The following is a 27,531-nucleotide window of genomic DNA, read 5'->3' on the forward strand; positions in this document are numbered from 1 at the left end:
GATCCTCCAAAATATTCCAAATGGAATTTACACTGGAGGTGGTGAAGGGAGGGATCATGGCTGATCATCCAGAATCAGTACCCCGTTCCTGCTTTCTCCCCATATTCCTTGATTCCGTTAGCCCTAAGAGCTATATCTAGCTCTCTCTTGAAAACATCCAGTGAATCGGCCTCCACTGCCTTCTGTGGCAGAGAATTCCACAGATTCACAACTCTCTGGGTGAAAAAGTTTTTCCTCATCTCAGTCCAAAATGGCCGACCCCTTATTCGTAAACTGTGACCCCTGGTTCTGGACTCCCCCAACATGGGGAACATTTTTCCTGCATCTAGCCTGTCCAATCCCTCAAGTATTTTACATGTTTCTATAAGAGTATTGTGTATAGTTCTGGGCCCCCATGTCTGAGGAAGGATGTGCTGGCTTTGGAGAGGGTCCAGAGGAGGTATACAAGAACGATCCCAGGAATGAGTGGGTAAATGTATGATGAGTGTTTGATGGCAGTCCCTTGATGGGGAGATGGCAGGAGAATGGGGTTGAGAGTGAAAGATAGATCAGCCATGATTGAATGGTGGAGTAGACTGGATGGGCCGAATGGCCTAATTCTGCTCCTTTATGTTCTGGCCTTTTAGCCGGCACTGAACCTTGCAGTGGAATAATGGCCAAAGGAAACGCAGATACTGGTTTACACCGAAGATAGACACAAAACGCTGGAGTAACTCAGCGGGACAGAGAAGGAACGGGTGACGTTTTGGGTCGAGACCCTTCGTCAGGTGTGGTTGTGCTCAGCTCCATGGCGCCTCCACTGGCCAACCCTGGTATTGGGCTGTCTCACAATGCCCACTGTCACATCACTGGCCCCTCACCTGTGGCATCACTGATGTGGACAAAGGGAGGGGGCTGCCCCTCACAAACAGTAGCTGGCGTTAAGGGTTTATACGTGGTTACCTCCCCACCCCACCCCACACCCCTCCCTCCACTCCACTCCACTCCACCACAGTGAAGCCCCTCACGTTTCTTCAACAAGGGCATGGGCAACTGGCATCTGCCACAGAGCAGACTCATCATCGGATCCGCTCGGACCACAGGCCAAGGAGGTGGGTCTTGACCAGGCTTCCGGAGTTTGTACATTCTCCCCCGTGGGTTTGCTCCGGGTGCTCCGGTTTCCTCCCACACTCCAAAGACGTACAGGTTTGTAGGCTGCCTCACAGTGCCAGAGACCCGGGTTCCACCCTGACCACGGGTGCTGAATGCAACCTCATCTATTGCATCCGCTGCTCTAGGTGTCAGCTGCTCTACAACGGTGAGACCAAGCGTAGGCTTGGCGATCGCTTCGCCCAACACCTCCGCTCGGTCCGCAATAACCAACCTGATCTCCCGGTGGCTCAGCACTTCAACTCCCCCTCCCATTCCCAATCCGACCTTCCTGTCCTGGGCCTCGTCCATGGCCAGAGTGAGGACCACCGTAAACTGGAGGAGCAGCACCTCATATTTCACTTGGGCAGTCTGCACCCTAGCAGTATGAACATTGGCTTCTCTAATTTCAGGTAGTCCCTACTGTCTCCTCCCCTTCCCAGCTCTCCCTCAGCCCACTGGCTCCACCTCTTCCTTTCTTCGTCCCGCCCCCCCCACCCTCACATCAGTCTGAAGAACGGGTTCAGCCCGAAACGTTGCCTATTTCCTTCGCTCCGTAGATGCTGCCTCACCCGCTGAGTTTCTCCAGCATTTTTGTCAACCATTCACATTTACATTTATACCGAGCCAATTAACCTACAAACCTGTACGTCTTTGGAGTGTGGGAGGAAATCGAAGATCTCGGAGAAAACCCACGCAGGTCACGGGGCGAGTGTGCAAACTCCGTATGGACAGCACCCGTAGTCAGGATCGAACCCGGGTCTTTGGCGCTGTAAGGCAGCAACTCTACCGCTGCGCCACCGGTTATGGGGAGAAGGCAGGAGAATGGGGTTAGGGGGGAGAGATATAGATCAGCCATTATTGAATGGAGGAGTAGACTTGGATGGGCCGAATGGCCTAATTCTGTTCCTAGAACGTATGAGGGAGAGGACAGGCGACATTTCAGGTCAGGCCTCTTCTTCAGACTTTCTCCCCGACTCCACTGTAAATGGTAGGGGACTGGGGAGTCAATGGTTAGATTTAGCTCTTAGGGCTAACGGAATCAAGGGATATGGGGAGAAAGCAGGAACGGGGTACAGATTTTGGATGATCAGCCATGATCATATTGAATGACGGTGCTGGCTCGAAGGGCCGAATGGCCTATTCCTGCACCTATTTTCCATGTTTCTATGTTGGGGGAGTCCAGAACCAGGGGCCACAGTTTAAGAATAAGGGGTAATCCATTTAGAATGGAGATGAGGAAACATGTTTTCTCGCAGAGAGTTGTGAGTGTAGTATTCTGTGCCTCCGGTGGAGGCAGGTTCTCTGGATGCTTTCACGAGAGAGCTAGATAGGGCTCTTAAAGATAGCGGAGTCAAGTACTATGGCGGGAAGGCAGGAATGGGGTACTGATTGGGGATGATAGGCCATGTTCACATTGAATGGCGGTGCTGCCTGCAAGGGCCGAATGGCCTACTCCTGCACCTATTGTCTATTGGCATTTAGATGGGGTATGTGGGTCAGAATGGGCAAGTTGGGCTGAAGGGCCTGCTTCCACAGTGTGAGACTCTCTGACTGATGTAGGTGTTGGTCTATTGCCGTTCTAGATGACCGTGAGTGTCGCTGAGAATGGGCAACACACACTCGGAGGCCCTGGTGTCGAGGGAGAGGGAGCTTCCGCTACAGTGCGTGGAGGTGCCGGGGAAGGAGGGAGAGGAGGACAAGGCCGGCCGCAAGGAGGTGGCGCCGCGGGCATCGTCGGGCCAGACCGCCGGGCCGGAGCCTGGGCCCGAAGCACAGGGCCGGGAGAACGAGGGCAAGGCGGGGCCGGGCGCGGGGGCCCGACAGCCCCCTCCAGTCGGGCCCTCGGCCGCGGGCGTCAAGGCCAAGCTGGGCCCGGGCAAGAAGAGGAAGATCGCCAAGGCCCGCAAGTGGGCCTCCAGCCAGGTGGCATCGCAAGAGCCCGTGATGGCCGTGGAGAGGCTGCGGCCTATCGTCATGGCCGAACTGATCCGTGTGCAGACTGCCCGTCCCGGCATGCCCGCCCTGGGTGGGGGCGGCTGCCAGCTGCCCAAGGAGGGCGGGCAGGAGAAGCAGCCCAGGCCCAATGGGGGGGAGGCCCCAGGCCTCGATGTCCCTCACCCCCACGGGCATGAGCTGGGGGCTGGGCCCGGCCTGAAGCACAGGGGACAGGGGGAACCGACTGGTGCCATCCTCTCTCACCCTGGCCGACACCCCGCCCCGGGTAAAGCGGGCAAGAGGGCCCAGTTGCCGTGGACAGCACAGCAGCCGCAGCAAGGCGAGGCAGGGGCCGTGAGGGGCGCTGGAGGCCAGGCCGCCGTCAAAGCCAACGGCAACGGGAAGGAGTCACCCTGCAAGCTGATCAAGCTGAGCATCATCCGGCCCCCGGCTCCCACCACCGGAGGCTGCAAGGGGCAAGGGCCCAGTGAACAGCAGGCCGAGGGGCCCCGGGAGGGCCAGGGCAGCACGGCGGGCGAGACAGCGCCGGCGAACGACACCAGGCCCGGGCAGGCCTGCCCGCCGGATGCCAGGCCGGGCAAGAACGTGCCGGAGCCCACAGTGGAGGCTGCCCCCAGGCACGGCCGGCTGAAGGCCCACTCTTTTCTCAGCAAGCGGGGGGCCCACGTGGAGCCGGCCGTGGGCTTACCCCCGCACTCGGCCCCTCCCCTCGACCTCCCGCCTCTCTCACCCACCCACCAGGCCTCCTCCCCGGTGGCCATCTCCTACGCCCAGGCCCTGAAGCAGGCCCCAGAGCCACGTAACCCCGGGCAACCCAGGCCCGCCCAGAGGGAAGTGGAGGCAGCTAGGCCCGAGACCAAGGAAGCGGGTGAGGCCCGTCAGGCCCATGATCACGCCTCGGCTGCCGGCAAGAAGAAGCTGCCCTTCTACGAGCAGCTGATCGCCAGCCTCAAGAGCCAGGCTCAGCGGCAGAAGGGGGTCAGGCCTCAGAGGGCGGCGCCGGCCCAGGAGGGGGCGTGCCCGTGCGTGCCGGGCAAGGCCGAGGCAGAGACTGAGGCAGAGGAGGAGGCCCGGCCTGTCGCCCTGGCAACCCCCGAGCCCCTGCTCCTCCCCAGCCCTGGGCCCTCCGATCCGGGCCCTGCCCCCTTCCCGCGGCCCCCCTCCCGCTCCACCTTCCAGTTTGAGGGCCGCGTTTGCCCGGAGCAAGGCGGCGGGGAGATGCCTGCATGGTTCCAGGCTCCGTGCCCGCTGGGGCCCGAGGAGCAGGCCCAGGCCTATCGCGGAGTCTCCCTGGTGGCTCCCGCCATGCCCGCCAGCCCCCCTGTGGTCCCGGCCACACTGGACTGGCTCCAGCCTGAGCCCAGGGCCACGGCTCCTCCACCCTGCCCGCCGCCCGTGCCAGGGTTGGAGCCCCTGCCAGTCTGGCCCCTGGCACAAGGCCAGGCCCAGGTTCAAATCCAGGCCCAGCCGGGCAGCCTGATTCATCCACAGTGCCCACAGCCTGCGGCACAGGCCCCCCCACACCCACAGCGGTCCAGTGGCATCGAGCAGCCACCGCAGGCCCTGGCACTGCCCCAGCCCACCAGCCAGGCCGAGGCCGAGCTGCCGACCAGGCAGAGGCCGTCCCCAGAGCCGGCACCACCTACCCCCAAGGCCCAGCTCCATGCAGAGACCAAAACCACCCCCAAACCCCCGGCCCCGGCCCGGCCCAGAGCGGGAGGCGCCAGACCTCAGCGGCAGGAGCAGCTGGCAGCGCCCAAGGCCCCATCCCAGCCGGCCACCGCCAAGGCCAGGCCCCAGCCTCAGGCCCGGGGCCGGAAGGTGCAGCCCAGCGGCTCCAGCCAGCGGCCGGAGCCTCCCACGGCCACGGCAGAGGCAGAGGCAGATGCAGAGGTGGCGCAGGAGGGCAAGGCCGCCGCTCGGCCCACGGGACGCTGGGCGGCATTCCAGGTGGACAGGACCTGCACCCGGACCTGTCGCTGCCGGCACCGCCACGCCCACGGGCCCTCACGCCTGCCCAGGAACGTCGAGGCCTGGTGAGTGGCCCACAGCACACACTTGCTCACTCCACACCGCACACTCACTCACACCCTCTCACTCCCCACAACAATGGCTCACAGTCCCAACTCTGATGAAAGCTTGGTTTAGTTTAGTTCAGAAGTACAGCAGGGATACAGGCCCTTCGGCCCACCGAGTCCACCCGAGGCCACCAATCACCCGTTCACACTACTTCGATGTTATCCCACTTTCTCATCCACTCCCTACACACTAACGGGACTTGACAGAGGGACAATTAACCTACAAACCCGCACCTCTTTATGATGTGGGAGGAGACAACTTGGAAAATGAATCACACAAAACGGTGTTGGAAATGTGTCGACTGTTGTATGCTGCCTCAGTCTCACACAAGCCTCACTCACACAAGCCTCACTCACACAAGCCTCTACTATTCTCCCACTCTTGCACTGAAGTACCATTGTGCCAATGTATAGTAACATTTTTTTCTTACTGAACTTGTAAGCAAGCAAGGGATTCCACTGTACATGCGACACTCAAACACAGGACTGTTGAAACCAGAGCACCAGGAGGAAACCCACGTGGTCACCGGGAGTCAGACACATAATGCTGGAGTAACTCAGCGGGTCAGGCAGCATCTCTGGAGAGAAGGAATGAGTGACATTTCGTGTCGAGACCGTTCTTCAGAAAGAGTCAGGAAAGGGAAACAAGAGATACCGACGTTGATGTAGAGAGATATAGAACAAATGAGTGAAAGACTCCAGTCTCCAGACGTCAGTCTGAAGAAGGGTCTTGACCTGAAACATCGCCCATTCCTTCTCTCCAGAGATGCTGCCTGCCCTGATTAGTTACTCCGGCATTTTATGTCTGTGTAAGGTCATAAATGATAGGGGCATAATTAGGCCATTCGGCCCATCAGGTCTACTCCGCCGTTCAATCATGGCTGATCTATCTCTCCCTCTCTAAACTCCATTTTCCTGCTGACACCCGTACTAATCAAGAATCTATCTATCTCTGCCTTTGATTTGGCCTCCACAGTCTTCTGCGGCAAAGAATTCCACAGATTCACCTGCCTCTGACTAAAGGAAAAAGGGGAAATCTTTTAGGACTGTGATGAGAAAAACAGAGAGTGGTGAATCTGTGGAATTCTCTGCCACAGAATGTAGTTGAGGCCAGTTCATTGGCTATATTTAAGAGGGAGTTAGATGTGGCCCTTGTGGCTAAAGGGATCAGGGGGTATGGAAAGAAGGCAGGTACAGGATACTGAGTTGGATGATCAGCCATGACCATATTGAATGGCGGTGCAGGCTCGAAGGGCCGAATGGCCTACTCCTGCACCTATTTTCTATGTTTCTAAGTACATCCTTTAATTCTGGGGCAATGACCTCTAGTCCTAGACTCTCCCACTAGTGGAAACATCCTCTCCACATCCACTCTATCCAAGCCTTTCACTATTCTGTACGTTTCAATGAGGTCCCCCCTCAACCTTCTAAACTCCAGCGAGTACAGGCCCAGTGCCGACAAACACTCATCATATGTTAACCCACTCATTCCTGGGATCAAGAGTAGGGCTCTTAGCGGTTGTTAGAGACAGGCGATTAAACACTACATTGCTGTTCCTTTTGCTCCCCCTGTTGACACAGGAACGAGTGGGTGAGGGAGCCCTTCTGCGAGATACCCTGGGTGAGGACGGCAGTGCTGGCAGGCTCGCTGGTGGCCGGGACCAAATTCTGCATAGACCACTTCAAAGCCAACAACATTCTCAACTAAACCACCAAGGCAGGCGGAGGCCAGATCTCAACCTTTGGGAGATTTCTACAGTCTACGCCCGACAAGACCCATTTCCCGGACATTGTTCACAGATTGTTCCAATTCCAGATGGAATTCTGCTCTATCTTATGTCATTAAATCCCAGTTACTGCCATTTGGACGCTCCGCACATGAAATCAAGTCGTCACAATGAAGGAGCAGCATTGTTAACTTTTGCAAATCAACTCCTGCAATTGTTACATTTCGCTTGCTAGGTGCAGGGGATTCAGTGCCCTCCCCACTCTGCCCAAACCCCTCTCCCCTTCTACGTTCAAGAGGCCAGCGGTACACCTTGGATCCCCTGTATCTCAGCACAACAACCCAATGTCGTTTTACTCTGAACTCCTGCTTGTTATACTACAAATAAAGTTTATTTTAAGATCAGCTGTGTGTGTGGATGTGTGTGAGACTGTGTTTGAACGTGTTTGCGAGCATGCGTGTGTGTGTGGGCATCTTTGCGTGCACGTATGTGTGTGCGTGCACTTGTGTACGTATATGTGCACGCGTGTACAAATGTGTCTTTGTACATCTGTGTTCGCACGTGTGTGTGTGTGTGCATGAGTTTTTCCATGTGTGTACGTATGTGTGCACACGTGTGTGTACGTGTGTGTTCATAAGTTCATTTATTGTCACATACACCAATTGGTGTGAATTTCACTGGCCAGGTCAGTCACACAATTTAAAAAAGCAACAGACTAAAAAAAACACATTTTAACATAAACATCCACCACAGTGACTCCTCCACATTCCTCATTGTGATGGAAGGTGAAATAAAGTTAAAGTCCTTCCCTTTTTGTTCTTCCTCGGTCGTGGGCCTCGAGCCCCCGTTGACGGGACGATCTTGACTCCCGTAGTCGGCGGCGTTCAGGCCCTCCGCGTCGAGGAGATCAGCTCCTGCATCGGGGGGATGTCAGCTCCCCCGCGCCGGGCGATCCAACCTCGCGTCGGGGCTGGTAGCGCCTTCTGCGGCTTTGGAGCTCCCGACTTGCCTCCCCCGAAGACTGTGAGCCCTTGATGGTAAGTCCGCAGGCCGCGGTGGGAGCGAACCCAGGCAAGGGATCAGCTCCAATGGTAAGTCTACGCCCCGCGGTGGGGCTCACGATAGTCCAAGGAGGCTTCCAGCTCCAGCGATGGTAGGCTGCAGAGCCCGGAGAATGTGATCCGAAACTTGATCACATCTCTGGGAAGGTAGGAACTTGAAAAAAAGTTTCCCCCAACCCCCGCCCCCTCCTCCCCCCCCACACAAAACAAACAGAACATTAAAACAAACTTTCAACAAACGCTAAAAATAACAATAAGGATGAAAAAACGAACAGACGGCCGGCAGGGCTGCCATCTCCCTCCTCTGGCGCCCCCAATTATCCCAATGAGGTGTGTGTGTGCGCATGAGTTTTTCCATGTTTGTGTACGTATGTGTGTGCACGTGTGTGTACGTATGTGCGTGTGTGCACATATGAGTATGTGTGTACATATGTGTGCACGTTTATTTGTGTTTACGTATGTGTGTGTATGAATGTGTGTGTACGTATGTGTGTGCGTGTGTGAGTGTGTGTGTGTGTGTGTGTGTGTGTGAGTGTGCGTGTGTGTGTGTGTGTGTGTGTGAGCATGATGGGCTTGGCTGCGTCTGTATTGATGGGCTCCCACCTCTAGGAGAAATGGCCTGGCAAAAGGTTAGTTAGATTAGATTCAGTCTAGTTCATTGTCACGTGTACCGAGGTACAGTGAAAAGCTTTTGTTGCGTGCTAACCAGTCAGCGGAAAGACAATACATGATTACAATCGAGCCGTCCAGTGTACAGATACATGATAAGGGAATAACGTTTTGTGCAAGGTAAAGCCAGCAAAGTCCGATCAAGGATAGTCCGAGGGTCACCAATGAGGTAGATAGTAGGTCAGGACTGCTCTCTGGTTGTGGTAGGATGGTTCAGTTGCCTGATAACAGCTGGGAAGAAACTGTCCCTGAATCTGCAGGTGTGCGTTTTCACACTTCTGTACCTTTTTCCCGATGGGAGAGGGGAGAAGAGGGAGTGGCCGCGGTGTGACTGGTCCTTGATGATGCTGCTGGCCTTGCCGAGGCAGCGTGAGGTGTAGATGGAGTCAATGGAAGGGAGCTACACAAAAATGCTGGAGAAACTCAGCGGGTGCAGCAGCATCTATGGAGCGAAGGAAATAGGCGACGTTTCGGGCCGAAACCCTTCTTCAGACTGATGGAAGGGAGGTTGGTTTGTGTGATGGTCCGGGCTGCGTCCACAATTCGCTGCAATTTCTTGCGGGCCCTGGGTGGAGCTGTTCCCAAAACCGTGATGCGATGCATCCGGATAAAATGCAATCTATGGTGCATCTGTATAAGTTGGTGAGAGCTGCAGGGGACATGCTGGACTTCCGAAGCCCTGTAAGAATAACCTTAATGGAAACAAACAGACAAAAGGATTTCCAGGCGCCAGCGTTTCTCAAGCAGAGAACCTGTATGCTAGATTATAGGGCAGTAGCTATGAGGAGGTCGGACAAATAAATTGTTTTCAAATCGGTCCTTGAAGTTTAGGTTTATTAGTGTCACGTGTAGCGAGGTACAGTGAAAAGCTTTGTTGTGTATGATCTCTAATTAGATTAGATAATACTATACATAGATACAACCAAGTCAAACTCAAGTACAGTAGGTAGAGCAAGGGGGAAGATACAGAGTGCAGAATGCAATTCTCAGCATTGTAGCGCATCAGTTCCACAGACAAAGTCCAATGTCCGCAATGGGGTAGAGGTGAATCGGACAGTGCCCTAGCTTATGGAAGGACCGTTCAGAAGCCTGATAACAGAGGGGAAGAAGCTGTTTCATAGTCTGGTGGTGCGCTGCCTGACAAGAAGAGGTTGGTGGGGGCACCGCGAGCCGGCAGCCCTGCCAGCAGCGTGTTAGTTTTTTTCTACTTTTTAATTTTTTTTAGTGTGTCTCTCTATGTATCTTGCGTGGGGGTGGTAAGGGGGAAAAACGCTTTGGTCGCCTCATCCACGAAGAGGCGCCTTTTTCCATCTCGCCTCCCCCGTGGCCTAACATCGAGGATCAGTGCGGCCTTTCCCAGTGACGTGCCTGGGGCTTCAGCAGCGAGGACTCACGTTGCGGAGCGGGCGAGCCCTCGCCGGGGATCGCCGGAGGGGAGCGCTCCGTTCGCTGGCCCGCGGCAGCCCGAAGCTGCGGTCTGCGGAGCTCCAGCTGGCACGGCGTCCGCAGCCTGGGATCCCTCGTTGGGGACCCGGGAGAAGAAGAGCTCCTACCGCCGGCCCACGGCCAACTTCTACCCCGGGCGCGGCGGGGACTTATCATCCGGAAGGGGATCCCTGTAGAGGAGCTCTGACCGCCAGCTCTGCGGCCTGCGGTGCTTCTGGCTGTGGCGCGGCGGGGACTTTAAATCTTCGACCGCCGGCCTACACCAACGTGAAGCCGCGGTCTCCGGTGAGGAGGCACCGATTCAGGACAGACCTGTACTTTACCTTGTCTGTACATCTGCAGCAGCTGCGGAGGGTTGAAGTCCCGACCACAGGGGAAAATGGAGGAGGACTGGCCAAATTTTGTGTATTCCACCACAGTGATGAATGCTGTGGTGAATGTTTGTGTTAAAAACATATATTAGCAATGTTACAAAATTTTGAGATTTTAAAAATCAAGTCTGCAATTTATCCCATCAGATAAAGCATAACAATAAGTTTAATTTGACACCAAATTCACTTTCATATCTCAAGTATTAAAAAAGTTATGGCCATTTTCATACTCGGAAATTAGCATCTTGTTCCCTATTGATTTTCAATGGACATTACAAAACAGCTGTGATCTTGGATAGTCAAAAGCCCATTTCTTAAGGAAAGATTAACATTTTTAAATAGCCTAAGTGTCCAAAGATTATTCTCAAATAATTCACAATATAACATGATTTTTATATCTAATTTACATTAATTTATAGGCCAAACGGAAGGAATTTAGTGTTCACTTGCTGTAAATAAATGCCCATTTAAATCGGCTTTCTAGTGGGTTCATGTGAACGCGCTGGTTTAGAACGTTGACATCGCGCTGGATTAGTGCCCTCAAATGCCGAGAAAAATACTGCGGGATATAAAAAGCCCAAAATGAACTACTCGCTATAGATAACTTTAATTACAGGGTTATATATATGGCCCATTTAATGAAAAAATAAGGTACATACCTTTAATTGTTTGCTTTATAAAACCCTGGGGCTGCGAGAGGTTGCGGAGTGAGATAGTCATTTAAAAATTATTATAACTATTATTCGAGGCCTATAAAACTAATAATACCTTTTGCGACCGGGTCTTGCAGCGATTTTTCGTTAATGATTTACTAGGCTGAACATCTGCGATTAGAACAGCCTAGTAAAAATCGCATTTTAAACCCGCCCCCTCCAAACAGCGCCAAAATCGCGGACATGGCTGTGGGCAGATTCCCAATGACGATTCAGGTAGGTTTTGTAACATACCTACATATATATATATAAATTTTTTTTAATTTATTTTTATTAGAAGCAATTGTACACGGATAAATCGGTCGGCCTCTACAATTATTGTACAGCTTAAAAACATATTTAATTGTGTTTTTGTGTGTTCTTTTTCATTGTACCACTGCTGGCATATTCATTTCACTTGCACTTATGAAATGGGGCGACAGGGCATTGTGTCTGTTACCCGAGTCGGCGTCAGGTGGCGTCAGGTCGAGTGGTGGTGGTCGAGGGCGCCGGTCGTTGCGGGCACCGGCGGTCGAGGACGGGCCACGTGGGAGCTGGGCGATGCACTGTCGGGAACAAAGCAGGATCTGGTGTGGGGGACTGCTGTGAGGGGGAGGTGGGGGGGAAGAACAATGGAGGAGCCGGCACAGGATACGTTGTGACTCTATGGGCGCCCTTGATGTGGCCACCCTTAGCATACCTTGGACATGTAAAACAAAGAAAATCACTGTGATCTGTCTCGTGACAATAAAGTATTCAGTATAAATAGCGATATGAACATTGACTTCTCCAACCGTAGCCCTTGCTATTCCCCTCTATTCCTTCCCCTTCCCAGTTCTTCCACCAGTCTTACCGTCACCCGCTACATTTTATCTGTTTGCTTTGTTGTTACCGTCTCCCAACTAACAAGGATCTGTTCAACATTTTCCTTGATCACCATTCCCTTTCTCCTGTTTTCACACCTTACACTTCCTTATCTATGCACCTCTTTATCTATGTACCTCCCACTGCTGACACCACTCAACCCGAAAGGTCACCCACTGCTTCGCACCAGAGATGCTGCCTGTCCCACTGAGTTACTCCAGCACTTTGTGAACTATCTTCGATTTAAACCAGCATCCGCAGTTCCTTCCTACACATTCAGTAATGGGTCGTGCAATGCAGCACAGAATTTTCACAACACAATGAAACACGACACAAGGCTTCTGTGAAAACAGTCCGGGTTTATTTTGAAGATAGGCAAGGCTCATCAGATTACACTTGGAACTAACGTTAAATCAGGGCAGGTCTACTTGGATCAGGTCGAGACTGAAGACATTGCGACCAAGATTTTGGAACGAAAACACTGGCATTTCTGCATCAGAGTATTGGTGGGAATCGGAGAGCCTTTGGCGCAAGAAGTGTTGATAATTGAGGGTGTAAATGGCACAGTGTCTTGGGTTCCAGTGATATATGTGCAAACACTGCGTGCAGGATAGCCGGACTGCCCAGGTCTGTGTTCAGCAGGGCCCATCAATGCAATGAATCCGGGGTCCTCAACTACTTCCAGGAGTTGAAGAGTGCAGACGGAACTGTTTGCCATCCCTCGTCGAACAGGAGGAAAAAAATCCCTCGTTGAAAACGAGGAGGAATTGAGATGGGCCGAATGGCCAAATTCTGCTCCTATCGCTTTAGACCTTGTGAAAACCAGACACCCTCCTTCCTCAAAAGAAACACAACAAATAATCCCGCCCGCTCCTGAAAATGTCTTGTCACTTGGTTTAAACGATCATTTCCAGGTGCCTGGCGTATTCGATGACTTGCTTGGCCAGCTCTGTGGATGGGATGGTGGCATCCTCCGGCTTCTGCTGCTGGCTGCTGAAGGAGTAATAGTTATCTGGGCCCAGCAGCCAGCCCCTCTGTAGTGGACAGAGAGATCAGTGAGTGAAACTCCAAACCCCCACACACAGCACACACCCACCCACCCCTGGAGGTGGGAGCCCACTATACGGCAGTCTAGTCTAGATTAGTTTAGAGATACAACGCACAAGCAGGCCCAAGTCCGTCCGACCAGCGATCCTCGCACATTCACGCCAAAGACCCTACAGCGAGCAAGATATTCCACTCGACGAAAAAGACGTAGTACGGTCATGGGCAGATTCATGGGTAATTTTCGGCCCCATTGCCGTAACCGGCTTCCGTCTCTGCACCATAGGATACTAGTGCGGAGACGGAAGCGGGTTACGGAAACATCCTCGTAAAAATCAAAGTTAGGTGGGAAAAATCTTCTCCTCATTTTCAGAATTATAATTTATTAACACAAACTGTTCCCCGCAACGCTGATTACACTGCAGGTCAGGTCGGGTTACTGAAATGGATGAAAAAAAGGCCCACGTTCCGCTCAGTTGCGTACTACACGTCAGCCCATTGCATTTAGCAGGAGCGGTCGGTCTATCTTGCTCCGCTATAGGATCTTTGATTCAGGCTACCCAGCACACACCGGGGACAATTTTACATTTTACACCAAGCCAATGAATCCACAAACTGGTACGTCTTTGGAGTGTGGGAGGAAACCGAAGATCTCGGCGAAAACCGATGCAGGTCACGGGGAGAACGTACAAACTCCAGACAGCACCCGTGGGGGGATCGAACCCGTGTCCCTGGCGCCCTGAAGCTGTAGCTCTACCACTGCGCCACTGTGCCGTACAGACAGCACCTGCATCTCTTGCGCTGAAAGCAGTTAGGCAGCAACTCTGCCGCAGGCCCTTGTCTAATACTATAGACGTCCATTTTAGACCATGCCATCTAATCCCACTGTCCTGACTCCAGGTGTCATTTAATACCCAGTCTACTGCATAACCCAGCTCCCATCCATTAGCATCTGTCTATTCCATTCAGCAAACTTCTATTCTATTATACATGTCTGGAATATAAAAACAGGGATGTAATGCTGAGGTGTTGCAAGGCACTGGTCAGACCGCATTTAAAGTATTGTGAACAGTTCTGGGCCCCGTATCTGAGGAAGGATGTGCTGGTGTTGGAGAGGGCCCAGAGGAGGTTTACAAAAATGATTCCGGGAATGAGTGAGTTAACGTATAATGAGCATTTGATAGCACTGGGTCTGTACTCGTTGGAGTTTAGAAGGATGGGGGGGCTAGGCTTTCAGTGAGACTTACCGGGAAGTTAAAGTCCTGCATAGAGTGGATGTGGTGAGGATGTTTCCACTAATGGGAGAGTCTGGGACCAGAGGGCCACAGCCTCAGAATTAACGGAGACAGGAGACGAGGAGGAATTTCTTCAGTCAGAGGGTGGCGAATCTGTGGAATTCATTGCCACAGACGGCTGTGGAGGCCAAATCAATGGATATTTCTAAGACACAGATTGACAGATTCTTGATTAGTATGGGTGTCTGGGGTTATGGGGAGAAGGCAGGAGAATGGGGTTAGGCGGGAGAGATAGATCATGGATGAATGAATGACGGAGTAGACTTGATGGGCCGAATGGCCCCATTCTGCTCCTATCACATGACCATACGATATTAAAAATAGGCAAGACAAATCTTATATTGTTGAGGAAACCACCCTGTTTTACGCATTACAAAGAGAATCTTCTGCCATAAATACATTTGACCCTGATTTTGATCCTAACCCATTCGCAGATTGCTCGCAGAGACTGGCGTCACGATCTACTAACCTTCTTCGCGTATTCGGTCATCTTCTTTGACGCGGTGAAGAAGAGTGTCCTCGAAGCTTCATTGAACAATATATTTTCGTACGCCTTCTCGATACAACCAGCAATTTCATCCCTGAGTGAAGACAAAGGGACACAAGGAACTACACATGCTGGAATGGTGTGGGACACACGTTGCTGGAGTAACTCAGCGGGCCAGGCAGTAGCGTGGGTGGACATGGATAAGCTTCCAGCCATTCCAACTGCTTGTATTCACCCCACAGCCTTATCATCTCCCATCCTCCCCACTCGCCTACACATTGGTGGCAATTCAGAACAGCCAACTAACCCACCAACCCACTTTCCTAACCTATCATTAGACAATAAGTGCAGGAGTAGGCCATTCAGTCCTTCGAGCCAGCACCGCCATTCAACGTGATCATGGCTGATCATCCACAATCAGTACCTCGTTCCTGCCTTCTCCCCATATCCCCTGACTCCACTATTTTTAAGAGCCCTATCTAGCTCTCTCTTGAAATTATCCAGAGAACCAGCCTCCACCGCCCTCCGAGGCAGAGAATTCCACAGACTCACAACTCTCTGTGAGAAAAAAATGTTTCCTCGTCTCCATTCTAAATGGCTTACCCCTCATTCCTAAACTGTGTGTGACTCCTGGTTCTGGATTCCCTCAACATCGGGAACATGTTTCCTGCCTCTAGCGTGTCCAAACCCTTAACAATCTTATATGTTTCAATAAGATTCCCACTCATCCTTCTAAACTCCAGAGTGTACAAGCCCAGCCGCTCCATTCTCTCAGCATATGACAGTCCCGCCATTCCGGGAATTAACCTAATCCTCGTAAAGCTATCCGTTAATTCCCTCATATATAGAGTATAGAACAGCAGAAACATCTTCCAGCACACAATGCCCTTGCTGGAGGTGATGCTAAACACTGATGGAGTTCCCATGAAGTATCTTCATCTGTCATGTTAACTCTTTCTATTTCCATTCATCTTCATTTCCTATTGACAGTTTAATTTACAGTTTAGAACAAAGTACAGCACAGGAATACCCCCTTTGGCTCACAATGTCTGAACATGATTACTGTCGGGGATCGCTGGTTGGCGCGGACTCAATGGGCCGAAGGGCCTATTTACGTGCTGTACCTCTAAACTAATCATCCATGGCGAAGATAGATACTCAGCGGGACAGGCAGCATCTCCGGAGAGGAATGGGTGACGTGGATATACTAGTTTGCCCATCAGACAACTACTGACTGCACAGCTTTGGGTTCCAGTCTCATGGACTTGCTCCAAACAAGATTCCACACACAGCAAACGTCACAGAGCTGTAGGCTGGGACTTACCTAATGGTATCGAGCAGGATATCAATGAAGAAGGTGTAGCTTTCAGCAGGGATGTTTCCCTTAGCTAGGAAAACCTTGTTGTAGCTGCCTTCCATCAGATACTGAAACAATACAAGAAAGGTTAGAGCCCAGGAGCATGCAGCAAGTCAAACTTTTAAACTGAACAGTCACATCACATTATAAAACTTTGGTGTTCATTGGAAAGACTTTAACAAGTCGTACAGCATGAAAGAGGCCCTTCGGCCCAACTTGCCCATGGCGGCAAAGATCCCACCTGCCTGCATTTGGTCCATGTCCCTTGAAACCTTTCCTATCTTTGCACTTGTCCAAGTATTTTTTAAAGGTTATTATACTACCTACCTCAACTACCTCCTCTGGCAGCTCATTCCATACACCCACCACCCTCTGTCTGAAGAAAGCTGTCCAACCGAAACGTCACCTTTTCCTTCGGTCTGAAGAAGGGTCTCGACCCGAAACGCCACCTTCCATCGCTCATAGATGCTGCCTCACCTGCTGAGTTCATCCAGCATTTTTATCTACCATGCCAAGACCATCAGTTATCTACCTGCACTTCTAAAATTTTAATCCTTGGTTTCCAGTAAACAGATCTTAAATTTAAATTCCTTAAAAGACACCCAGCATATTATCTCCACGAATCTGAAGAAGGTTCTGACCCAATTAATTCAGTCTGAAGTGGCTGCACTGTGGCTGGAACACAGTGTTCGCACGGTGGCACAGCGGTAGAGTTGCTGCCTCATAGCGCAGAGACTCGGGTTCGATCCTGACTACAGAAACATAGAAAATAGGTGCAGGATTAGGCCATTCGGCCCTTCGAGCCTGCACCGCCATTCAAGATGATCATGGCTGATCATCCAACTCAGTATCCTGCACCTGCCTTCTTTCCATACCCCCTGATCCTTTTACCCACAAGCGCCACATCTAACTCCCTCTTAAATATAGCCAATGGACTGGCCTCAACTACCTTCTGTGGCAGAGAATTCCACAGATTCACCACTCTCTGTGTGAATTTTTTTTTTCTCATCTCGGTCCTAAAAGATTTCCCCCTTATCCTTAAACTGTGACCCCTTGTTCTGGACTTCCCCAACATCGGGAACAATCTTCCTGCATCTAGCCTGTCCAACCCTTTAAGAATTTTGTAAGTTTCTATAAGATCCCCCCTCAATCTTCTGAATTCTAGCGAGTATACAGACTATACTGTCTGTATGGAGTTTGTACGTTCTCCCCGTGACCTGCGTGGGTTTTCTCCAGGCGCTCCGGTATCCTCCGACACTCCAAAGGCTAGGTGTAGTTATCAGTGAACAGGCAGCCTGAGTAAAGGCAAGGGCGTAAGAAAGAACTTCAGATGCTGGTTTAAATCAAGGGTCAACACAAATGCTGGAGTAACTCAGCAGAACAGGCAGCTTCTAAGGAGAGAAGGAATGGGTGACATTTCAGGTCGAGACCCTTCTTCAGACCGCTCCTTCTCTCCAGAGATGCTGCCTGTCCCGCTGAGTTCCTCCAGCATCTTGTGTCGACCTGAGTAAATGCAACCTGCATCTCAGCGACCCGTCCTTCTGGAACTACGCTGTACTGAGCCTCACAAGGACGTTACCTGCTCGAGTGAGACGGGGTGCTTGATGTAGACGTTGCTCTGTATATCTTTGGCGGGCAGCCTCTCCAGCTCCGTGTGGAACTCAGCCACGCGGTTCTGAGACAGGAGGAACAGGAGGTTCAGTCCCAACAGCTGATGTTTGTAGGCAGACTCCGGCAATTCATCCCTGCAGAGAAAAGCAAAACGTGGATTAAAACCTTCGCAACGATGAGCTCTCCTCTCCTGCAGCTCCACACGTCAATGACCATTATGATTTCTCAGGGCTCTCTCTGCTTCTCTCTCTCTCCCACCCTCTCTCTCTGCTTCTCACTCCCCCCCTCTCTCTCTCTCTCTCTCTCTCTGCTTCTCTCTCGCTCTCTTTCTATCTCTCCCTCTTTTTCTCTTTCTCCCTCTCTCCTCCTCTCTTCTCTCTATTTGTTTTTATCGTATATTCTATCATTCTAAGTGTGTTTCTCCCTCTTTAACTGTCTATCTATTTTTCATTCCAATTCTCTCTCTGTCTCTCTCCATCTCTCTCTTTCTCTATATATATCTCTCCCTCTATATCTCTCTCCCTCTCTATCTCTCTCTCTCTGCTTCCCTCCTCTCTCTCTCTCTCTCTTCTTTCACCCCCGAATGCACCTAAAATCACTTTCGATTCTCCTTCATTTGATCTGCACGAGCTACCTCTGCCAGCGGTTCACAGAAGCTGCAGCCCTTTGTGGTGGAGAGTGGGGATCACTTGGGCAAATATATAATTGTCACAATATCTTTCTCGTTGCACTGTGGGAGGAAAGATAGCGCCACTGCGGTAGTGGTAATGAATTCTCCCTCCGTGTAGGATAGAACTCATGTTCCAGTGATTGCTGGCCCGCGCGGGCTTGGTGTTACCACCCTGTACCTCGACCCGTGAAAATGGTTCAGAAACAACGTTCACTCCATCCGCCTTGTCGTCGATCAAAACAACGACCCCAGTCTGCTGTAACCAAAATCCTTTATTATAAAAATAGACACTAAATGCTGGAGTAACTCAGCGGGACAGGCAGCATCTCTGGAGAGAAGGAATGGGTGACATGTCGGGTCGAGACCCTCCTTCAGACAGTGTTCAGCAATGTCGACCCGAAACGTCACCCATTCCTTCTCTCCAGAGATGCTGCCTGTCCCGCTGAGTTACTCCAGCATTCTGTGTCTATCTCCAGTTTAAACCAACATCTGCAGTTCCTTCCTCTCCTTTATAAAGAGGTCTGTTAAAACAAGGGTTCACTGTATTTTTCCAAAACAATTGTTACCAATTACTACAGTTAGCTAGAGTGTAAAAGCATAATTCCTTCTCCAACTGCCGAGCTTTACGGAGGTAGACAAAAATGCTGGAGAAACTCAGCGGGTGAGGCAGCATCTATGGAGCGAAGGAAATAGGCAACGTTTCGGGCCGAAACCCTTCTTCAGCTTTACAGACATGCTCTTCATTGTATTACTCAACGCAGAGGAAAGCTCTCCTTGTGCAGGAAGGAACTGCAGATGCTGGTTTAAACCGAAGGTAGACACAAAAAGCTGGAGTAACTCAGCGGGACAGGCAGCATCTCTGGAGAGAAGGAGAAGGATCTCGACCTGAAACGTCACCCATTCCTTCTCTCCAGAGACGCTGCCTGTCCCGCTGAGTTACTCCGGCATTTTGTGTCTATCTTCGTCTCCCCAACCAACCATTTAAACACCGTAAACATTGCAAGGGAATGATTGTAATGATAAATGTCAATAATTCAGCCTTTCATATCCTGATATCATTCAGCAACACTTACTTGTAGTCAAAGTAATAGCACTTGAGTTGTGCCATGTAGCGTTCAAATGAAGGGATATCTTTCTTCAGGATACTCCACTGTGCACCGATTTCCAAAACATCCCCTTTAACATAAAAGACATTCGTTTAGTTTAGAGATTCCGCGTGGAAACAGGCCCTTCGGCCCTCCATCCGTGCCGACCAGCGATCCCCCCGTACACGACCACTATCCTGTACACGCTCACACTGGGGACAATGTACAATTTTACAATGCCAATTAGCCCAGTGCGTCAAGTAAACACCAGGTGGCGCCACCAGTAGTGGCTGCCTCGCCAACTGTCTCGTCTATCATTTCTTCTTTTTTGTTATTTTTAGTATGTGTTAATAGTATGTTTTCGTGATCCTTGGTTTGTTTTATGTGGTGAGTGTTGGGGGAAACTTTTTTTCAATCTCTTACCTCGACGGAGATGAGATTTGTTTTCTATATCGTATCTCCGTCCCCACAGCGGCCTAACATCGTGGAGTTGGCGGCCTCTGCTGGTGACCGACCCAGCACGCCAAGCTGCGGGACTTTAACATCGCGGAGCTTGCGATCGAAGTTCCAACCGTGTGGACTGTGGACTTTAACATTGTGAAGCCCGCGGTCTCTGGCAAGTAGAGTCCGATTCGGGAGCTCCATGCCACGGAGAGTTTCAACCACCCGGACAGGGGAGTTTCGATCACCCCGACCGGGGTTTTGATCGTCGGCTGCAGGGGCTATGATGGCCCCGACTGCGGGTTGCTCGACTGCTCTGACCGCAGGAGAACAAGAGGAAGAATATTGAACTTTATTGCCTTCCATCACAGTGAGGAATGTGGAATTCACCTTGTCGGATGTTTATGTTGCTTTTATGTGGTTGTGTGCCTTGTTACTTTTCACTTAGTATGGCTGTATGGCAACTGAAATTTAACTGTACCTTAACTGGGTACATGTGACAATAAACTGACCTTGAAACCATGAGCCTACAAACCTGCACGTCTTTGGAGTGTGGGAGGAAACCGGAGCTCCCGGAGAAAACCCACGCAGTTTTTTCTCACCTCAGTCTTAAATGACCTCCCCTTTATTCTAAGACAAGTCAAGGTCTTATCGCATCCATAAAGACAACTGGATGAGCATATGGGGCAAAGCTACAAGTTTACGGACTGAGGACTAGAATGCAAACAGCTTCCTTCCAACAGGCATAGACAAAAGGGAGTGAGTGTGTGGGAAGGAACTGCAGATGCTGGTTAAAACTGGAGACACAAAAAGCTGGCGTAACTCAGCGGGACAGGCAGCATCTCTGGAGAGAGGGAATGGGTGATCTTTCGGGTCGAGACTCTATTTGGGTCTACTTGGGTCAAGAATCTATCAGACTCCCTGGCCGACGTGGTTGAAGTCAAAATGCCTTGGTTCTAAAACTGAAAGAAAAGCTCCTCACAATCAGATGGGATTCAGCAGTTTAACATTAAATACAATTTAGGGTGGGAGATTGGAACCTTCACGTGGTCCGCCCTGCTTCGACGAATGCAATCAATCAACCTGGCGTGCACAATCAAATAAGATCAAATAGAACACGTTGTCCGACAACTTTAGGCTGTGCACGGCATACGCAAGAAGAAGAGGAAGAGGAAGAAATACAATTGATGTGGATACGAAGAACTCCAGATGCAGGAATCTCTGGTCAAAACACAAAGTGCTCGAGTCTGTACAAGGGTCCCGACCCAAACCATCATTCCTTCCGTAGATGCTGCCCGAGTCATTCCGCACTTTGTGCTTTTACAATATTGCTACTTTGCTTTGTCGAGGATGGTACTCACGGGCCAGAATAAGTTGTCTCTTGGTCAGTTTGGTGCCAGTGGTGGGCAGAAAGTTCAGTTCCAGGAGAGCCACCTGAAACAAGAGCGCACACAACCAGTCATTAGACCACAGGGGCAATCAACCAGGGACGTTTTCAAAAAGCAGCGATGGACAAAGATGGCCAGACTTCAAAGTCCACAACACTCAAATACAATTAACGATATGGACAGCCAGTAACAGACCTTGGGACACAGATAGGTAAAGCAGATCAACACAAGGAGGACTATATAATGAAGATCTAATTGAAACATATAAGATTGTTAAGGGCTTGGACATACTAGAGGCAGGAAACATGTTCCCGACGTTGGGGGAGTCCAGAACCAGGGGCCACAGTTTAAGAATAAGGAGTAAGCCATTTAGAACGGAGACGAGGAAACACTTTTTCTCACAGACAGTGGTGAATGTGGAATTCTGTCTCAGAGGGCGGTGGAGACCGGTTCTCTGGATGCTTGCAAGAGAGAGCTAGATAGGGCTCTTAAAAATAGCGGAGTCAGGGGATATGGGGAGAAGGCAGGGAAGGGGCACTGATTGGGGATGATCAGCCATGATCACATTGAATGGCGGTGCTGGCTCGAAGGGCCAAATGGCCTACTCCTGCACCTATTGTCTATTGTCTATTTCAAGTAGAATGAATCTACTGGTGAATCTATGGAATTCATTGCCACAGAAGGCTGTGGAGGACATCAGTGGATATTTTTTAAGGCAGAGATAGATAAATTCCTGATGAGCACGGGTGTTAGGGGTTATGGGGAGAATAATAGACAATAGGTGCAGGAGCAGGCCATTCGGCCCCTCGAGCCAGCACCACCATTCAATGTGATCATGGCTGATCATCCCCAATCAGTAACCCATTCCTGTCTTCTCCCCATAGACTTTTGGTTAAGAAGGAACTGCAGATGCTGGAAAATCGAAGGTAGACAAAATTGCTGGAGAAACTCAGCGGGTGCGGCCGCATCTATGGAACGAAGGTAATAGGCAACGTTTCGGGCCGAAACCCTTCTCCCCATATCCCCTGACTCCGCTATCTTTAAGAGCCCTATCTAGCTCTCTCTTGAAAGTATCCAGAGAACCGGCCTCCACCGCCCTCTTGAGGCAGAGAATTCCACAGACTCACAACTCTGAGAAAAAGTGATCACATTGAATGGCGGTGCTGGCTCGAAGGGCCGAATGGCCTACTCCTGCACCTATCGCGGTTGCTGCCTCAAAGAGGCTGGCAGCATCATCAAGGACCCACACCATCCTGGCCACACATTCAACTCCCCGCTACCTGGTAGAAGATACAGGAGCCTGAAGACTGCAATGTCCAGGTTCAGGAATAGCTGCTTTCCCACAGCCATCAGGCTATTAAACTCGGCTTGGACAAAACTCTGAACATTAATAGCCCATTATCTGTTTATTTGCACTTTATCTGTTTATTTATTCATGTGTGTATATATTTATACAATGGTATATGGACACACTGATCTGTTCTGTATTAATGTCTACTATATTCTGTTGTGCTGAAGCAAAGCAAGAATTTCATTGTCCTATCTGGGACACATGACAATAAACTCTCTTGAATCTTGAATCTTTATTGTCTATTGCACTGATGAAAAAGTCATCAGCCTGCAATTTTAACCGATTCTCTCTCTACATGGATAGAGCTCTTGTTACCCTATGGGAAGGAGACTGGAGTACTGTGAGCAAATTTGGGCCCCGTATCTGAGGAAGGATGTGCCAGCTCTGGAGAGGAGGTTGACAAGAGAGAAGAGGTTTACAAGAATGATTCCAGGAATGGGTGGGTTAGCATATGGTGAGCGTTTCACCGCACTGGGCCTCTACTCACTGAGTTTAGAAAGTTGAGGGGGGACCTCATTGACACTTGCAGAATAATGAAAGGCTTGGATCGAATGGATGTGGAGAGGATATTTCCACTGGTGGGAGAGTCTATGACCTGGGGTCACAGCCTCAGAATAAAAAGATGTACCTTGAGGAAGGAGATGAGGAAGAATTGTTTTTTGTCAGACGGTGGTGAATCTGTGGAATTCTTTGCTACATATGGCCGTTGAGACCAAGTCACTGGATATTTTTACGGCAAAGATAGATAGATTCTTGATTAGTACGGGTGTCAGGGGTAATGGAGAGAAGGCAGGAGAATGGGGTTGAGAGGGAACGATAGATGTTTAAGAAAGAACTGCAGATGCTGGAAAAGGTAGACAAAAATGCTGGAGAAACTCAGCGGGTGAGGCAGCATCTATGGAGTGAGGGAATAGGTGACGTTTTGGTTCGAGACCCTTCCTCAGATAGACCCTTCCTCAGACGTGATGGGGAAGAATTAGGCCATTTGGCCCATCACTTATGAACTTGCATATTAACACAAAAGTTGGAAATTTACCGCAGGAGCTGGCCATTCAGCCCTTCAAGCCTGCCCTGCCACTCAATACGCCCACAGCCAACCTGTCCAAAACCTCAGCTTCCTTTCTATGTCAGTTTGCAGTTGCTGGAAAAATCAAAGGTAGACAAAAAATGCTGGAGAAACTCAGCGAATGAGGCAGCATCTATGGAGCGAAGGAATAGGTGACGTTTAGTGTCGAGACTTTTGAGAAGGCTCTGCTCCTCCAACGTCTGCAGTAAGATGCTGCAGATGTTCTACCAACCGGTGGTAGCCAGCGCCATCTTTTTCGCTGCCGTGTGCTGGGACATCAGGGCGAAAGCTGCGGACGCCAACAGATCAACAAACTCATCAGGAAGGCTGGCTCCGTCCTGGGGGCGGAGTTGGAGCTGGAGTTCGATTCACGGGAGGTTGGTCGTGGAGGGGAGGATGCTCCTCAAACTGCGGAACATCCTGGACAATACAGCTCACACCCCCTCCATGACACACTGGTCAACCTGAGGAGCACCTTCAGCAACAGACTGGTTCCACCAAGATGCTGCACAGAACGCCACAGGGGATCCTTCTTCCCTGTGAAACATAGAAAATAGGTGCAGGAGTAGGCCATTCGACCCTTCGAGCCTGCACTGCTATTCAATATGATCATGGCTGATCATCCAACTCAGTATCCTGTACCTACCTTCTCTCCATACCCCCTGATACGTTTAGCCATAAGTGGCACATCTAACTCCCTCTTGTGGCAAAAGGGATCAGGGGGTATGGAGAGCATGTGGCTATCAAACTGTACTACTCCTCCCCCTTCTGTTGTGGGGTCGACTGAGACTGAATCCCCTCCATCCCCCCCCCCCCCCCATCTTTGCACGTCCCCAATCCTTTCCACTCATCACTTTAATTTCATGTTTCATGTATTTTACATCAATTTCCCTCCTGGGATAAATAAAGTTCTATCGTATTGTATATGATGAGCGTTTGACAGCACTGGGCCTGTACTCGCTGGAGTTTATAAGGTTGAGGGGGGATCTCACTGAAACGTACAGACTAATGAAAGGCCTGGATAGAGTGGATGTGGAGAGGATGTTTCCACTAGTGGGAGTGTCTAGGACTAGAGATCACAGCCTCAGTATTTAAGGGCGCTCTTTTAGAAAGGAGGTGAGGAGGAACTTCTTTAGTCAGAGGGTAGTTAATCTGTGGAACTCATTGCCACAGAGGGCCGTGGAGGCCAAAAGTGGATATTTGTACGGCAGAGACAGACAAGTTTTTGACAAGGGTTATGGGGAGAAGGCAGGAAAATGGGATTAGGAGACAGAGATCAGCTGTGATAGAATGGCGGAGTAGACTCGATGGACTAGACTAAACTTTTATTTAGCTTTAGATATACAGCTCCGCAATAGGCCCTTCAGCCTACGAGCGACAGTTTTGTTACAATTATATCAAACCCTTTAACACTACAAACATGTGCATATTTGGAGTGTGGGAGGTAACTGGAGCCGCCGGAGAAAACCCACACAGTTCACGGGGAGAACGTGCAAACTCCATACAGACAGCACATGCAGTCGGGATGGAACCCGGGTCTCTGGCGCTGTATGACAGCAACTCTACCGCTGCGCCACCGTGCCGCCCTGTGATCACTGACAACCTCGGCGGGGGGGGCAGTATTGACTGGCTGGGGGGAGGACGACATTTGGACAGTGGATCCACAACCTCAGGAAGGAACAGGGTGACCGGCGGTGGTCTTGGAGGGGAGGATGCTCCTCAAACTGCGGAACATCCCGCACAATGCAGCTCAACCCCTCCGTGACACCCTGGTCAACCCGGCCAGGCAAGAACACACAGTGAACAGGACAGCACGGAACAGGCCCTTCAGCCCACTATGACCATGCAGAACACGATGCCAAGTTGAACGAATCTCATCTGCCCACACATGATCCATATCCCTCCACTCTCTGTCTATCCAAGTCTCTCAAACACCATCACAGTATTGTATTTGCCTCCACAGCCACCCGACACAGTATTTCACTGCTCTCTGTATAAAACGCGTCTCACGTATCCCCATTGAATTTTGCCCCTCTCGCTCTAAAGCTCTGCCCTCTCGTCTTTCATTTCTCCAACCAGTTTTGGCTCTTTACCCTCCCTCTGTCACCCATACTGTTACATATTTATATTGTCTCCCCTCAACCTCCAACACAATCCACTTTGGCCAAAATCTCCTTGTTGCCAATGTCCTCCTAGCCAGGCATCATTCTCATATTCCTCTTGGGCAGCTTACAGCCCAGTGGTATGAATATTGATTTCTCTCACTTCAGGTAGCCCCGGCATTCCCTCTCTCTCTATCCCTCCCCCACCCAAGTCGCACCAGCTTCTCGTTTTCACCCAACAAACAGCTAACAATGGCCTGTTTCCTTTATCATCGTTACTTTTTTGCATATCTTTCATTCATTGTTCTTTATCTCCACATCATCATCTATATCTCTCGTTTCCCTTATCCCTAACCAGTCTGAAGAAGGGTCTCGACCAGGAACGTCACCCATTCCTTCTCTCCAGAGATGCTGCCTGTCCCGCTGAGTTACTCCAGCACTTTGTGTCTGTCTCCAGTGTAAACCAGAACCCGCAGTTCCTTCACACACACACTCTCCTCTTCCCCACTCCATCTACATGTCCACTAACCCGTGAGGCGCAATGTTAGAGGGACAGAGACAGCGCTGGCGGGGATCGGGGCCCGAGAGAGGGAGAGATGCGATGCTGTTGCTGCTGCTGTTCCTCCTCGGCCCTTCCTCTCCCTCTCCCTCTCCTCCTCCTGCCCCCCCCATCTGGTTCCCTCTTTCTCTCCTCTCCTCACCTTGAGCTTGACGAGCAGCTCCTCGCATTTGCGGAGGTTTGGGTTTTTCCGGGCCCACTCCCCCCGCAGCTGCTCGTACATCCCGACCGCCTGCTCCAGCTGCGCCGCCATCGTGACTCCGCTTCACCCCGGCAACGGCGACCTCACCGGAAGCTGCGTCACCCGCCCTGACCTCACCGGAAACTGCGTCACCCCGGCAACGGGGACCAAAGATCTTATAGCAGAGATCTTTGACGGGGACCTCACCGGAAACTGCGTCACCCCGCCCTGACCTCACCGGAAATACCGTCACCACCGGCAACAGCGACCTCACCGGAAACTACATCACTCCGCTATAAGATCTTTGCTAGAAACTACATCACCCAGTCCTGACCTCACCGGAAGCTGCGTCACCCCGCCCTGACCTCACCGGAAACTGCGTCACCCTGGCAACGGCGCCCTCACCGGAAATGCCAGAAACTACATCACCCAGTCCTGACCTCACCGGAAATACCGTCACCCCGCTCTGACCTCACCGGAAAATCATTACTCGGGCAACGGCGACCTCACCGGAAATTGCGTCACCCCGCCCTGAGCTCACCGGAAAACGCGTCACCCAGCAACGGCGACCTCACCAGAAATACCGTTACCCTGTCCTGACTCCACCGGAAACATCCTCACCCCGGCAACGGCGACCTCACCGGAAATATCGTCTCCTCTCGTCCGCGCCGCCATCTTGAGGAGGTCGCTGGCTCCTGGTGGCGCCTCTCAATGGGCAAAGCTGGAACTGCAGCTGCTGGTTGACAGACACCAGAGATAATCCACAGATGCTGCCCGTCCCGCTGAGTCTATCCGTGTAAACCAGCAGCTCCTTCCTACACATTCTGTCTGCTCCAATGTGATATCTGCTCAAGGCGAGAGTACTTTGAAGTTCCCCGGTTCCCTCTCGCTGCTCCCTC

The 27,531-nt window shown here is 51.1% G+C and overlaps 2 protein-coding genes across 2 annotated transcripts; one reads left to right on the forward strand and one right to left on the reverse strand.

Moving 5' to 3' along the window:
* Positions 1-909: 909 nt before the first annotated feature.
* LOC129714269 (basic proline-rich protein-like) lies at positions 910-7,290 on the forward strand. The gene is made up of 3 exons (XM_055663819.1): positions 910-1,091; positions 2,715-5,123; positions 6,747-7,290. Exons 2-3 carry the CDS (start codon positions 2,737-2,739, stop codon positions 6,871-6,873), a joined length of 2,514 nt encoding a protein of 837 aa, XP_055519794.1. The 5' UTR covers positions 910-1,091; positions 2,715-2,736; the 3' UTR covers positions 6,874-7,290.
* Positions 7,291-12,334: 5,044 nt separating this feature from the next.
* On the reverse strand, positions 12,335-26,755 carry psmd8 (proteasome 26S subunit, non-ATPase 8). The gene is made up of 7 exons (XM_055663823.1): positions 26,594-26,755; positions 21,347-21,419; positions 19,533-19,635; positions 17,758-17,923; positions 16,146-16,246; positions 14,804-14,915; positions 12,335-13,029 (listed from the first exon to the last, which is right to left on the reverse strand). Exons 1-7 carry the CDS (start codon positions 26,702-26,704, stop codon positions 12,892-12,894), a joined length of 804 nt encoding a protein of 267 aa, XP_055519798.1. The 5' UTR covers positions 26,705-26,755; the 3' UTR covers positions 12,335-12,891.
* Positions 26,756-27,531: the final 776 nt, after the last annotated feature.

Source organism: Leucoraja erinacea, chromosome 38, assembly GCF_028641065.1.
Source record: "Leucoraja erinacea ecotype New England chromosome 38, Leri_hhj_1, whole genome shotgun sequence".
Taxonomy (NCBI): Eukaryota; Metazoa; Chordata; class Chondrichthyes; order Rajiformes; family Rajidae; genus Leucoraja; species Leucoraja erinaceus.

Bases quoted from the DNA above. Each gene is read 5' to 3' on its own strand.
- LOC129714269 (XM_055663819.1), top strand. From the start codon at position 2,737: ATGGGCAACACACACTCGGAGGCCCTGGTGTCGAGGGAGAGGGAGCTT. The intron at 5,124-6,746 runs GTGAGTGGCCCA...CTGTTGACACAG, and splicing joins CCCAGGAACGTCGAGGCCTG to GAACGAGTGGGTGAGGGAGC.
- psmd8 (XM_055663823.1), bottom strand. From the start codon at position 26,704: ATGGCGGCGCAGCTGGAGCAGGCGGTCGGGATGTACGAGCAGCTGCGG. The intron at 17,924-19,532 runs GTAAGTGTTGCT...TTTTCTCTGCAG, and splicing joins TGCTATTACTTTGACTACAA to GGATGAATTGCCGGAGTCTG. The intron at 14,916-16,145 runs GTAAGTCCCAGC...GTCTTCACTCAG, and splicing joins ATCCTGCTCGATACCATTAG to GGATGAAATTGCTGGTTGTA.